This window comes from Pomacea canaliculata, linkage group LG3 (genome assembly GCF_003073045.1).
Source record: "Pomacea canaliculata isolate SZHN2017 linkage group LG3, ASM307304v1, whole genome shotgun sequence".
Taxonomy (NCBI): Eukaryota; Metazoa; Mollusca; class Gastropoda; order Architaenioglossa; family Ampullariidae; genus Pomacea; species Pomacea canaliculata.
Genome location: NC_037592.1, coordinates 36,224,046 through 36,237,500, shown reverse-complemented (window position 1 = coordinate 36,237,500; position 13,455 = coordinate 36,224,046). Strand labels below are relative to the sequence as shown.

The 13,455-nt window shown below is 37.7% G+C and overlaps 1 protein-coding gene across 1 annotated transcript; it reads right to left on the bottom strand.

The window, feature by feature from the left end:
• Positions 1-3,322: 3,322 nt before the first annotated feature.
• LOC112559280 (high mobility group protein B2-like) lies at positions 3,323-13,283 on the bottom strand. Its single transcript, XM_025230394.1, has 5 exons — positions 13,139-13,283; positions 9,602-9,771; positions 9,082-9,227; positions 4,506-4,674; positions 3,323-3,692 (listed from the first exon to the last, which is right to left on the bottom strand). The coding sequence occupies exons 2-5, from the start codon at positions 9,749-9,751 to the stop codon at positions 3,540-3,542; spliced, it is 618 nt and encodes a 205-aa protein (XP_025086179.1). The 5' UTR covers positions 9,752-9,771; positions 13,139-13,283; the 3' UTR covers positions 3,323-3,539.
• Between the last annotated feature and the right edge of the window lie 172 nt (positions 13,284-13,455).

The window sequence follows — 13,455 nt, the reverse complement described above, 5'->3', positions numbered from 1 at the left end:
GTTCGGCGGAGCCTCTGCCACGGAGGTGAAGACACACCCGCAATTAGTGATGATACTAAAGAAGGGTTCGGTGAATGTGCATATGAAACTTGTGGGTTCGGTACCTCAAAAAAGGTTAAGAACCACTGATTTAGAATATGTTGTTGGAGTAGCATCTTTCTTTGGTTTTGCTTTACTTGACTGCATATACCTTAGCACTGCATTTTGTGCCTGAAAAGTGTGCACAATAGTCACATTTTCTGAATGGGTGTATACAACTGAATGAATGAGCCTTGCATCTGCCAAACAGGCGCATTTATCTGTTTTTGGTTATCATTTTAAGGAAGATGATTCAATTTCCTCTGCATTCAAGTGGCCTTGATGAGAAGAACGATGATGAACTATAATTTTATACTCAGCTATACATGTGGTAGAGGTTGGCTAAGATGCCAGCTGATTTGTAGGTAGCGCTGATTGGCGCGCTGGTTTGTTTGGGGTCCAGGGGGAACGGAGGGGGCCCGCAAGAGAAGGAAGGGATAGCACCCAGCCCCAACATCCCCCTCCCAGGTGGACACAGTAGCACAGCCAGCACTGCTGTCCTAAACAGCTGGGTAACCAAGGCACATTACCCCTCCCGGAGGATATAAAAGGGAGGTCAAGAGGTCGAGGAAAAGAAACCTGTGTAGAGTCTTCCTGAAAAAGCATACAATATGCTAAGGCATGAGGGGCTGTTCCAGAAACTCCACAACATAGGCATTCCAAATAAAATAGTTCAACTTATTACATCCTTCCTATCAAACAAAAATATCAATGAGAGTTAAGGACCAAACCTCCCACGAGATACCAGAAGATAATGGAGTCCCACAGGGGAGTATCCTCAGTCCCTTGCTGTCCAACATGATTGTAGACCTCCCCAAAAGTGTCAAACACATAAAAGTCTAACAATCTGCGGATGACACCTCCCTCCTAGGAAAAGTAGAGATACGTAAAAAAAAATAACCTTAACAGGCCCAAAATCATAGGAATGGATAAGATACAGGAGTATCTGTTTGAAATAGCAAAATGGTTTAAATATAATGGCTTCAAACTGTCAGCCACCAAAATCCAGGCAATAATATTCCAAAAACCAAACCAGAAAACAGAATACCCTAAATTAACATTAAACCAAACAACCCTTAATTATAGCTCACAGATTTTTAGGAGTTATCTTCTCAGAAAAAACAAACTGCAACCCAAATGTAGACAAAATAACAAAAGCTGCAAAAAAAGAAATAAACCTAATGAGAGTAGTTACTGGAAATAAATGGGGAACAAATCCAAAGTTTCTAACCCATGTGATGTCTAAACTATTATACGCAGCTCCACTGCTGGTCCACCTTAGATCTAACCAGATAGCTAAACTCCAGTCAGTATAGGCCAGGGCACTAAAAGTAGTATTAGGAGTACCCTCATACACACCAAACCTGTCAGCACTTGTAGAAACAGGTCAGAAACCTATAGAATTCATAATCAAAAAAGGACAGCCAATTACTACTACCAGTTTCAGGATACCCAAATCCATTTACAAATCCACAGACACAGAACAGGCCGCTTCACCCAGCAACCCACCATACAACAACACATCCAAGACAGAAAATACAAAGGGTGCAGAAACAAACGTAACAGCCCCTTTCCTATCCAACAGCATGCTAACACCACCATGGACACTTCCACAACCACAGATAGACTTTGATCTCACAAACTATAGCAAAGAAGAACACCTAAACCAAATCACTGCTGAAACAAAAATTAAGCTAAGCTCCACATACAAAGACCATGCACAGCTAGAATGAGGCTTAACGGAGAGTATATAACAAGATACAAGACCCTTCTTCAGGCGCATGTGGGGAAAGATTAAGCACATGTGCTGCTGGAGTGTAATGAAAACAAATTAGAAAGGAAAGAACTAAAACATTTCTTAGACAAATTTAGACTGGCACTAAACCTTAATAGCTGCCGCAACCATCCAAAAGAACTGTGGCACAATACACTTTCATTAGTAGCATCAGTAGCAAAAAGAGAGAGACAGCGCCAGAACAGTACACCGCTATGTCGGTCCAGCTAGCAAGTGGTAGCAGCAAAGAGAGGGCACTGGCACTGTACACCACCAAAACAGACTCAGCAAACCTAATCTATCTGTAAGTTTCAACATTCTATGAGCTACTGTTTATGAATTTTGTGATTGCAAAGTCTGCATAATACTTTATCATACAAGCATACATTAAATCCTACTCAGCATATTTTTTTCAACATTGTTTTTACAAACATTATCATCACAATTTGGTAGGTCAAATATTAGTTATAGTCTTTGGAGACTTCAGTAAACATTTGTTGTGAAGAAAACTCATATTCACATACCAGCATGGGGTTGACTATCAAAGTGGTTCATGTGTGTTCTGATGTGGGCAAATCCTCAAGAAACTTCTGATTTCATTACCATTCTACAAAAGTGTAGCTGTATCCATATACAAATTTCGCAAAGCCTGAAAACAGTTCAAAGCTTCCAACAATGTGAGGCAATTTTCAAAGCCAGAATAACTTAGTTTTGAAAGTCTTTATATGTCAAAATGGCATAAAAATTATTATTCTGGAATTGATACCTGTTGCTGTTATGCTTCAGTTACATTTATGAACAATCTAAAGCATCCTAAATAACATTCAAAGGCATCCGAGGCCATACACTCATAACAAAATGTATCTTTTGAATGCCTATCATTATCCTGCTCTCTATACACTGTACATAATTTGCTTTTGCAAATGATGCTGAGAATCTGACTAAGGAATAGTTCAACAATGAGATTCTTAGTCACATCTCTCCCCACACAAAAAAACAGACAATAACATTTTGTTAATCATGATGAAATTTGTCATTACAAAGTGAGAAAGTGCAGCAACAACTGATGAATGACTGGTCATGAAAGATGGAACACAAAGATATAAGCATAAGTGTTATGAGTAACTCCCTCCTTACTTTCCCTTTACCCAGAGATCTACAGAGCAATATGAATTTATCTGTAAGTTTCAACATTCTATGAGTTACTGTTTATGAATTTTCTGATTGCAAAGTCAGCATAATAATTTATCATGGTATAAGAACCCTTTGCAATGTCATAGTGCATCATCAAGATCAGTACATGTCATCTGCTTCAAAGTACACACTCCTTTCTCAACTTTTACCATTAACTACATCAAATATATTTCCTCCAGTCATCGTTTAAACTCCTTTTTCAGCTTTCATTTTTTTGAAAAAAAAACAAAAAACACACACAAAAAACCATTACAACAAAAAACCCCAACAATTATGTGCAGCAGGAAGAATGCTTATCACTTTTATTTGACCAAAAGTTCTCTACAATTTTTGAGTTGCAACAGCAATTAGCACTTCCACAGTCCCCTACATAAAACTTTTAAAAAAAATTTAGATTCAGTTAATAATATCTTAATGTCTCCACCAAAATTATACCTATCCTTCACTAAAAGTCTTGGATCCTTCTCTTTTTCCTTGATGCTTTGCGTCTCCTTTAATCATCATCCTCATCATCATCCTCATCATCATCATATTCATCATCACTATCATCAGAGTCTTCTTGTTTTGAAGAGGCTTTGTTGGATGTTGCTCCTGGTTTGGCCTTTTTAGCCCTTGAAAATTTCCCTTTCATGTATGCAGCCATTTCCTGGAGAGCAAACAATTTAAAAAGGTTAGCCTAAGCAGAACAAAATTAATGCACTTTATCTCGGAATGAATTTACTGCATGCTATGAAAACAGTGAGTGAAGGCTGTATATAAACAACCAAATGGGGGAGTAAGTTAGCAAAGAGACATCTCCCTCTTAACAATAAAGCTAATCCAGTTGCTGTAGCTGAAAAGCCTGAATCAGGCATTCCCCAGTGCAGCCTTCAAGTTGAATACACCATACCTAAAGGAAAATCGGTTAAAGGGAGAGAATTTATTCAATCTTTCCCCATCCATCCCTGAATAAAACAAATTTGGAGGCAGCAACATGCAGATCAGGAAAGCCACATTTATTTTTCATGTATTTTTACACACAAAATGTCACAATTCCTGGGTTCTGGCATGTCGAACAAAAAAACAACCCAAAAACCCAGGAGCATATGGCGTAAAGAAAACTAGTAAAGCTAAAGCCTCATTGCCTAGTGGGTACAGTGGTTCATCCTACATTGAAGGCAGCCCAAGATTCTTTGTCCAGCACCTTTTATCTTCCCCTGCCCCCCAAAAAAATAAGGTATCCACCAACTGGGTGGGCAGGGGTTGTAATTATAGAGACCCAAATAAGAATTAAAGTAGCAACATTACTGTTTAAATCCCATTCTGCAATGCCTCCATATGAAATGTTAGATCTAAATTATCCCCTCAGATCACTTCAGGATTATTTCACTTCAATCATTCTATTTTCACTAACGCCCACACCTGAGTTTGTGTAGTCTCTTAGAATTTAATTAGCAATCTGTGAAAGCATGGAACCAACCTTCCTGTATCTCTCTCTATCTTTAGTGGCCATTTCCTCAAATCTGGAATGATTTGGAAGTCTCTCCCAGCGTCTGCCTAGCTCCTTGGCAATTTGAGCTATAGGCATGCCGGGATTAGATGCCTGTACCTTGGGCCTTTCCTCTGCACAATAGAAGAAGAATGCCGGCCTGAAACAAATTAATAAATGGCAAATATCAAAATACGGAACAAATGTGTAATTTCAAATTCATAATTCAGCTTGTCTGCACAAGTAGCAAAAGAGATTGGTCCTAAATGAGAAAGAAAATTTTTAGTCCACAATGTGGTCATCAGACAGGTATCACCAGCAAAACCACTGTACTTTTAGGATGGCCTGACAAAACAAACAGGTTAAGTAAAAGAGCCTAACATATACTCTCATGATTACTCAGTTATCCTTATACCTAGAGAGTACATAAAGTATCCTTTACAGATTTCCAGTCAGTAGCATATTTAGTTGTTCCATGTCAGTTTCTATTCCTTCAATTCTTTCTTAACTGATCTTTGGCAGGTTTCTTTTAATAGACAATGTTTCTTCTTACCATTAGTTGTCAAATGAAGAGATATTATGGATGGTGCATTTGTTATTTATTCTGCAAAGATGACCCACAAGACAAGCTCACCCCTTTGAAAATTTTCAAATGAAAGTCTGTTGGTAACTCTCTGGGGTGATATAGCTGCAGTAGACATGCATAATCTAGATTCAAAAAGAGCTAAAAATGGTATAAGAAAACTATGATCAGGCAACATGAAATTTACGCAAAAACTCACTGCAACCAAAACAATCATTATAAAAATGGTATCTTCATATTTCCAGTACAAAAAATGTGCAAAAATCATACATGTGAACATATGTCCTTGTCATCTCTATCATTTCTTGGATCATGGTAGTCATATTTGTGCTACTGGCTGGCTTTTAGGAGAATTTTCTTATTGATTTTGCTTGACTAGAATATACTGAAGATCATCTTAATAATAATAATAAATGCAAAATTTGTAAAGCGCATTCTCTCACTCCTAAGGAGCATGCTCTTAGCGCTCAGAAACAAGAACAAAGCATGGACAGCATAAGAGGGACAGGAAAACAAACAACATATGAACTATAAAAGAATAAACAACCGTACTAAACGAAGAATAAAATCAGATACAGAAAACACAAAGAGGAACCAAATAACAAGAGCAAGAGCTGAGAGTAACATGATATTGCAAAAAGAAGGATCCAAAAAGGACTAGCATTATGGGAAAGGTTGTTAGGAGTCATGTTTATGGAAGAGGTGTGTTTTCAGTGCACGTTTAAAGGATTCAATAGTGGGTAGGTGGCGGATATGGACAGGGAGAGAGTTCCATTGTTTGGCTGCACAATAACCAAAAATCCTATGGCCATTTGTTGTTGTTTTGGTGACAGGAAGAGTAAGGAGACAATCATCAGATGAGGAGCAGAGTAGGCTTTCTGGGATGTATCTTCAGGCAATTGTTTTGAAAGGATTATATTTTTTACCCAAATTCTGCAGATATCTTCCAGCTTTTGCTCTCAGAGTAAAAACCCCAGCTTTTGCTCTCAGAGTAAAAACCATTTTTTTCTTAATACTGCATTGATTTGTATTACTGAGTGTTCTTCACATTCTTTTCAGAATCTCCACCTGTTATTAGACTGCCAATATATGTCAATTTATGAACTTTCTCCACACAAACAAAATCTGACACCCAAACATCTGTATATGGGAGTCAGCTGCTAACTTACACTGGACCTGCATGGAACAGAGGATACCAGTTAAATACGGAAGAAAAGTGAATTTTCTCCATTTGTTATCAATTGTAATGAGTTACATTGTTTTGTTCTGGTTCATTTCTTTGGCTTTTCCTACTTTTTTTAACATGCTATTTTTGAGGCAGTTTGAATTAGACTGCTGATCTTGCTGCTCCATTTTCGTGTTGGCTGGATAGTATAACAGTGTCATAATTTAAGTCTTCCAGTATGATGTAAGTCTCCAGCAGATTCCTCTTTTGGTGTTTGTTTCGTAAGCCAAAACCATAGCCAGTCTTAGCAGGAATGGTGACAGAATGCAACTCTGACACCAGCGTAACGTTTATGCTGCCTGTTAGCTTGCTGTTGCTTTAAACCATCTGATATTGAAAACCTGTACATAACGCTCTTCTTACATTTACTGTGTTCAGTGGTATTCCATAGTGATACATGATTTTCCACAATGACTCACAGCGTATACTGTTAAATGCTTTCTTAAAGGTAATGAAGAGTGCCTTTGTCACAGAAATGGAACCACACAGGTTTTCTTCACTTTTTTGAATATAAGCTGAGTGACAGTTTCGTCTGATAAGCAGATTTTTAAAGTGCTCCTTCTCTCACTCTACTTTGTCCGGTGTTCTCAAGTCTTTGAAGGTAGAATGTGGCTTCCATTTTTAATTTAAACTGATATATGTAAAAGCATGGATGTCTTTGTTCTCCCACCTTAGGTTTTATAAGCTTTAGAGCAATTAAGTCTGCCATGAAGTGATGATCACTACCTAAGTTTGCCCTCATTTTTTAACTGTCTTCATCAACTATTAATGATAATGTTGCTGATCTTTGCTCTGCTGCCAGGCGGTTCCTGTGTCATTTTGAGGTATTGTATGTCAAATTGTTTTTCCTTTTACAAGGCAATTTTCTTTAATAAAAATCACTAACCTGCTGCCATTGTCTGTTATACCCAAGTAAATCTCCCAGTACTATTATCACATAGTAAGGAGTTCTTGGGTTATTTTGGAATAATTATAGCAGCCCCTTCTCTGTTCTAGTCATTGCTTCTTCCTGACTACAATGTAGCACCCCTATTTGTAACAGTTCTCTTTCCTTATTTGCATCAGTTCTCTTTCCTTTGGCTGAACATATTTTAATTCCAAGTTGGTATATATTCTCAACTTTGTCCATACAGTTCACTCCTGCAAAAACGTCTTCACAGCCACAGTTTACACACTATAACGTGAAATGGATAGCGTCATAACAGACATACTGCGAAGGGGTAGAAAAAATGAAAAAAAAATGCTGGCATCGTCAGGCTTTGTTTACCATGGATTGCTTCCATTTTGGTGCTAAAACAGTCGACCAATTAAGTATTTTGTTATGCATTAAACCTCAGTATTTGACGACTTCAGTTATCATTGATTTTAGTATTCATTGATTTTTTTACCCAGAGAAAAATTTGTCTTGGTTTTCGTAGGCGTGCCCACATGACCTCGCTGCTAATTTTGCAATAACAAAGTTCTCCTGCTCAGTTTGTTTCTCATTGTATGAGCATCATCCTGAGCATCTAGCCAACAATTCTATTGCTTTCCAGTGTTTTAGTGCTTTAAAAAAAAAAAAATTGTGTAACACTATAGTAGTTAAGTTATTATTTATTTGTGTAGAGGGTAATAGGTCTAATGACTTTCTAGGCTGTCAATTCTCCCACTGGTGTCTGCTGGACCTATAGTCTTTTAGCAGAGACCATCTAGCAGATGACAGAACTGCATTGTGATACGATGGTTATGATAAACGCCATGGACTATTGTTTTGGTCTGGTCAGCAAGTTGACTTCAGGATTACAAGATAAGAAGACCAAGAAGGGAAGAGACCCTAGATAGTGCCTTGATACCTAAGATACCTATGGAGGGGATTCCCCTTCCTAACAACATCTGTGCCTCTTTCTCCCCTCCTCGCTGTCTTCCATATGCCAAGAAAAGTCTTCAGAAAAATAAATGTCATGTACATGTTCATTTATTCTTAACATTAATCTTTTATATTTAATATATGTTAATTTCTTATTGCTTTTAGTAACAAACTATTTATTCTCTCTAAAATGTTTTTGATATGTATTTTGGAGTGTCTAGAACGCATTAATTGGATTTACATGGATTCATATGGAAATAATTATCTTGGTTTTCATTAATTTAGGATTTCGATGATTGTCTTGGAACGGATTATCAGTGAAAATCAAGGTTTAACTGTATTTGAAAGAAGGCAATAAGTCAGTTGGTCAACAGCCAAATTTGAGATGATTGCTGGTTTCTCAACTTGATATGGATTTTTCACTGAAAATGATGAGATAATAGCCACCACTACCATCGATTTCATTGACTGAGTTATAGGGCCTGTAGTAACTTTTTTGTTTGCTTTGTGTTCTCATATTGAGACAACCAATGGTAATGAACATTTTTGATGACAGGTTAGCTGTCAGGTTGGAAAAATCTATGTAGTTTTCACACCCAGCCGTCATTAGCTACTTGGTCTGCTACCAATTGTTTGACTGTTTTGTATCTTCCATTTTCCCTAACAGTTTTGTTTTGTTTTTTCCCAGGAATAGTTGCCTAACAAACTCGATCTAATCTGGGAGATAGGTGGACTACCTGCCTGACACAGGGCACCCTTGACAAAGTGAATGCACCAGATGGTGTAGCTTTAAGGGTCATTGAAATACTTAAGCCCACCAACCACATCAGGTGCCTTGAGGTCAATGACATCAAATGGATTAAATATATATACATAATATATAACTAGCTCAAAACAAAGTGACAGCACTCACAATGCTCTTTTAGGAGCATTTGGATCCTTGGTCCTCTTGCGTTTTACTCTTTTTGGTGGAACATAATTGGCCATTTCGCGATCATAGCGTGCTTTGTCCCTCTTAGCCATTTCTTCAAAACGCTGCTTTCCTCTAGGACTCAGATTCTAAATGCACAAACACACAAAATTTTGTAAGTAACAAACATTGGTCCACAAAATCCTTATTACTGCACGACAAAAATATCGCACATAAGACTAAAAATGCAAAGAATATTCACCAATAAGTGCAAGGCTGTTTGAAAGACTTTGGATGTGTGTTTTCTATCAAACAAACATGATGAAAACCTAAAATTATGAGTAACAGGTTTTAAAAAAAGTCTTCATAAGCAGCACATAAAATTTACATTTATCAGTATTTGGCTATTTTTAAAAATTCAAACAAAATTGAATACAAAATCTAGGTCTCAAAATGCAGTAGCTTGTTGGAATTTTCAGTTATACTATTCCTATATTAAAGCGTGCAATTAGGTCTTTCATACTTTCCATTTATCTGCACATCTCTTGATGAAGTCAGTAAAGACCACAGATCCTCCGGGATGTTTCTTTCTTTGCTCTTCTCGACATGCGTGCACAAAATAAGCATATGATGACATACGACCTCTAGGCTTTCTATCATTTGTTTTCCCCATTTCTCTTCTAGTCAGGCACCCTGAAAAAGAAACAAATATATTACAACTATATTAAACTATATTAAGTGTCCAAAACTGACTGGTCTGCTGAATCACACATTTTTAAATCACAAGTTGACCTTCAAATAAAAAAGCTAAAACTAAAACGAATCTGGATAGTGATTAAGTTAAGTTAAAAAAAATTACTGTTAACATTAATCATATAGAAATCTGTAGACTGCTACACATCTCTCTCTCTCACACATTTTTGTTCCCAGGTTGAACACACAATATACTCTCCTTTGTGAAAAGAAAAAAAAAAAGATAAATTTATAATAAAACATTTACTTTTTTAAAATTTCACTTCCAGAATACCACTACTATTTGAGGAAAATGTTACACATCTGTATCAAAATTATTTTCATCTCACCCTTGTTTTATTAAAATTTGTTTATAAAATTATGAATGATTGCTCCAAAATTCAATGTGCTGATAATGTTTAACATTACTATGGATTATACACAGCCACAGAAATTTTACTACAGGAAAACAAAACAACTTAGACAAATAGCTTAAGTTTATACATTCAATTGTTTTTATGACATGGTTGCCGCAGCTAAATTGTGTAACGATGTAACGATTATAGAAATGAACTGCTAGAATGCTACACTGCTAGGCCTAAGTTCTGCTGATGCCATCTGCTCTTGTGAACTCTTTGTTACACAAAGATAAAAACAAAAACAAAACAAAACAAAAATCCATGTCCTTGAAGAAAATAACCAATCTGCAACATGAAATCAAAAACAGACCATCACTGCCTCTAATGTCTGTTGCAACAACTAATGCCACCAACTGGCATCACCAAGGTACTGTTGTTAAGAAATTTGAGCATCAGTATGTCATGACAGACGTCTATCTTTCCAAATAATTAATGACATAAAAATTCACCTTCACAATGTCAAATACCTATCCCATGAATTAAAAACCCACTAAAAAAAAAAAAAAAATCCTACATAATGACAAAGAGAAAGGTGTGAAAAGTCGACAGTATGTAATCGGCTCACCTAAAGAATAATAATAAAAGGAATTTACATAGTGCCTTCCCTTAGCAGAAAGTTCAATACGCTTTACAAGAGCGAGGCTAAAAAAAAAATGTGTTAAGTACACATATCGACACAGTCCAATATGTAAGCAAACAAATGACAAATAAGTGAAAAAGAAAGACTCAAATCCAGCTGGGACGCCCGGTAGTGTGGTGGTTAAAACACTCGCTTATCACCACTGCAGTTACATCTTGTCTTGGGACTCTCTGTATATGACACCAGTCTGCAGGGCTGGGTGTCGGGGATTTTCTTCGGGTACTCTGGTTTTCTCCCCTCCCTTAGCCCCTTCCTCCCATAATGTCAAATCACCTGAAGATGGAAGTACTTTCCTACTAAATAAACCAACCAACCGACCTATAGATGTCGTTGACGCTACAGTTACATGGTTGATCGAGTCGTTGCGCTGTTATATAACATCTACTACATCAGGTGTACCCAATTTAAGGCGCCCACTAAGCTGCCTCATACGGCCTACTCAGTGACGTCTACCTGACGCCGCCGCCTTTGCTTGCCGTACATACAATTTTTCTGAAGCCAAACTTTTCTCTATTGCGCCTTTGTAGTCAGTTTGTCGATGGCACTCGATATGAGAGCCAGGGAAATTAACTGCCGGCGGGAGCTAAAAAAACAAAAAAGTAGGGTTGATTCTAAGTGCCACAATTTTCAGTAGTGGACGAATTTAATTTGTACTTTTATGTGTATCAAGAGAAGTTCGTGTGCTTCATTAGTAATAAGACTGTTGCCGTGTTTAAGGAGCACAATATTAAGCGACATTTTAAAACCAAACACGCTTACGTACGTATGATCAATATGTTGGTTTGTGCTGCAAACAGAAAATTACCAGCGTGAATTAATTGCCGGGTTCACAAAACAAAAACAAGAAATGACAACGAAGCAGCCGTTCGAGCAAGTTTCAGGATGGCTCGTTCATAACTTAAAGAAGCCAAACCATTTTCTGAAGGTGAATGTACTTGTATTCTATTTAAAAATCTGATTACCGCACACGGATTCGCATCCGTGCCTTTGGTCTTGGTTTTTGCCTATCGCCGTTTAATAATTTCAATTGTCTCCTATAGTTAACTGCCTTTCGGCCTTTCCTTGTCACAGGAAATCCCCCACTTTTCGCTTTATTTTTCGGAGCTCTTTGTCGGTGGCGCTCCGCTTTCGCTCCCGAAATGTTTGGTCCGGTTTCGAGTGCAGAAATTACTTTTGGCTTATGATTTCTTTCTTCCTAACCTTAACTTACGCTTTGGTATATCGCTGCATAATTTCATTTTTAACGTCGACATGATTCTGGGAAAACCGCCATACGTTGGTTGGTATATTTAATAAAGAGAGTGCTTCCACCTTCAGGCGATTTCGCACTATCAAAAAAGTGTGTGTATGTGTGTTGGGGGGGGGGGGGGGGACCGAGACACCCGGTGAAAACCCCCGGCGCCCAGCATCAGTGGCCAGTGCTATATATGGTGTTTTAACCACTACAGTGCACTACCCGGAGCCCTGAAACCGCCAAGTTACGTCGAGCGCGGTCCTCGGGGAGAAAATGTTGGGCACCACTGGACTACATAGACCAAGACTGTGAGTTGTTACAGCAGATTTACAGCTTGGAAAGCCTTTGTATCGTCTGTGGGGAAAGCAAAACCGATCAAGAGATATTCGGGCCAAAGGATCTGAAATCTCAAGAAGACTGCTGGTACCGATGCTAACACAAAAAGAGAAAAACTACATAAAAATTTAAAAGCAGATGACTCTGTGGACTTCAAGTATGTATATGAGTAGTGACGACTTGGAGAAACCAGGAGAAACCGTTATGGCATCAGGTAGAAAAGCCCGTCAGTTGACGGGAAATCTGAAAGTCGTAGAGGAAAATAAAAGTCTAACAGCCCTGCACAGCAACGAACCAAAGCACTGGCCTATCAATGGGCATCCAAAACAAACAAAAACAAAACTAAAAAAATGCGGATTGGCTGCTTGTAAGGCGAACGGAGATCTACTAAAAAATTTTAACTATTAGTTTATATTTTATACAAATGTTTGATGTGTACCAGAAGAATCGACAATTAATACAGCTAATTTATGATACGTATAAAAAATTTGATCAACGCAGCTTTTCCACAGCCTCTAATACTATATCCAGGCAGTTATGGCGTATGCAGACGTTAGGCTTAACGTTGCCGTTGTAACGACAAGATTTTATCCATCATAGGCATAGCAGCTTAAAAACAACAACGCGGCATATAAAATAAGCACGTTCCCTTAGCACAAGAGGTTTTATAATAAAATAAGAAAACAAATTAAGCCTTACCTTCTTTTCCTAGGCCTTCCAGCGCTGAACTGCAGACTTGCTCACACCGATCTCTGCTCACACCAGTAGTTAGCCGTAGTGTGAAAAACCGCTGGGATTTCCGTGATGTTGATTGGTTGGATTCAGATTAGCCGCATAAATCAGCCAATCATAAACTGAATTTTTAGTGACGTTTGGCTATATCGACCTCATTAATATTCCAACATAAACAGCATCTTTTGATCACAAATCATGTAAATATGCAGAGAAAAATAAAGTAATTAAAAAATCCCGAAAGCAAAGTGAAAAATATTTTTGTTAACTTAAAGTAATTTAAA

Excerpts from the sequence above, each read along its gene's own strand:
- LOC112559280 (XM_025230394.1), bottom strand. The coding sequence starts at position 9,751 with ATGGGGAAAACAAATGATAGAAAGCCTAGAGGTCGTATGTCATCATAT. Across the intron at positions 9,228-9,601 it reads GATGTGCAGATAAATGGAAA|AATCTGAGTCCTAGAGGAAA; the intron begins GTATGAAAGACC and ends TTGTGCATTTAG. Across the intron at positions 4,675-9,081 it reads AATGCTCCTAAAAGAGCATT|GCCGGCATTCTTCTTCTATT; the intron begins GTGAGTGCTGTC and ends AATTTGTTTCAG.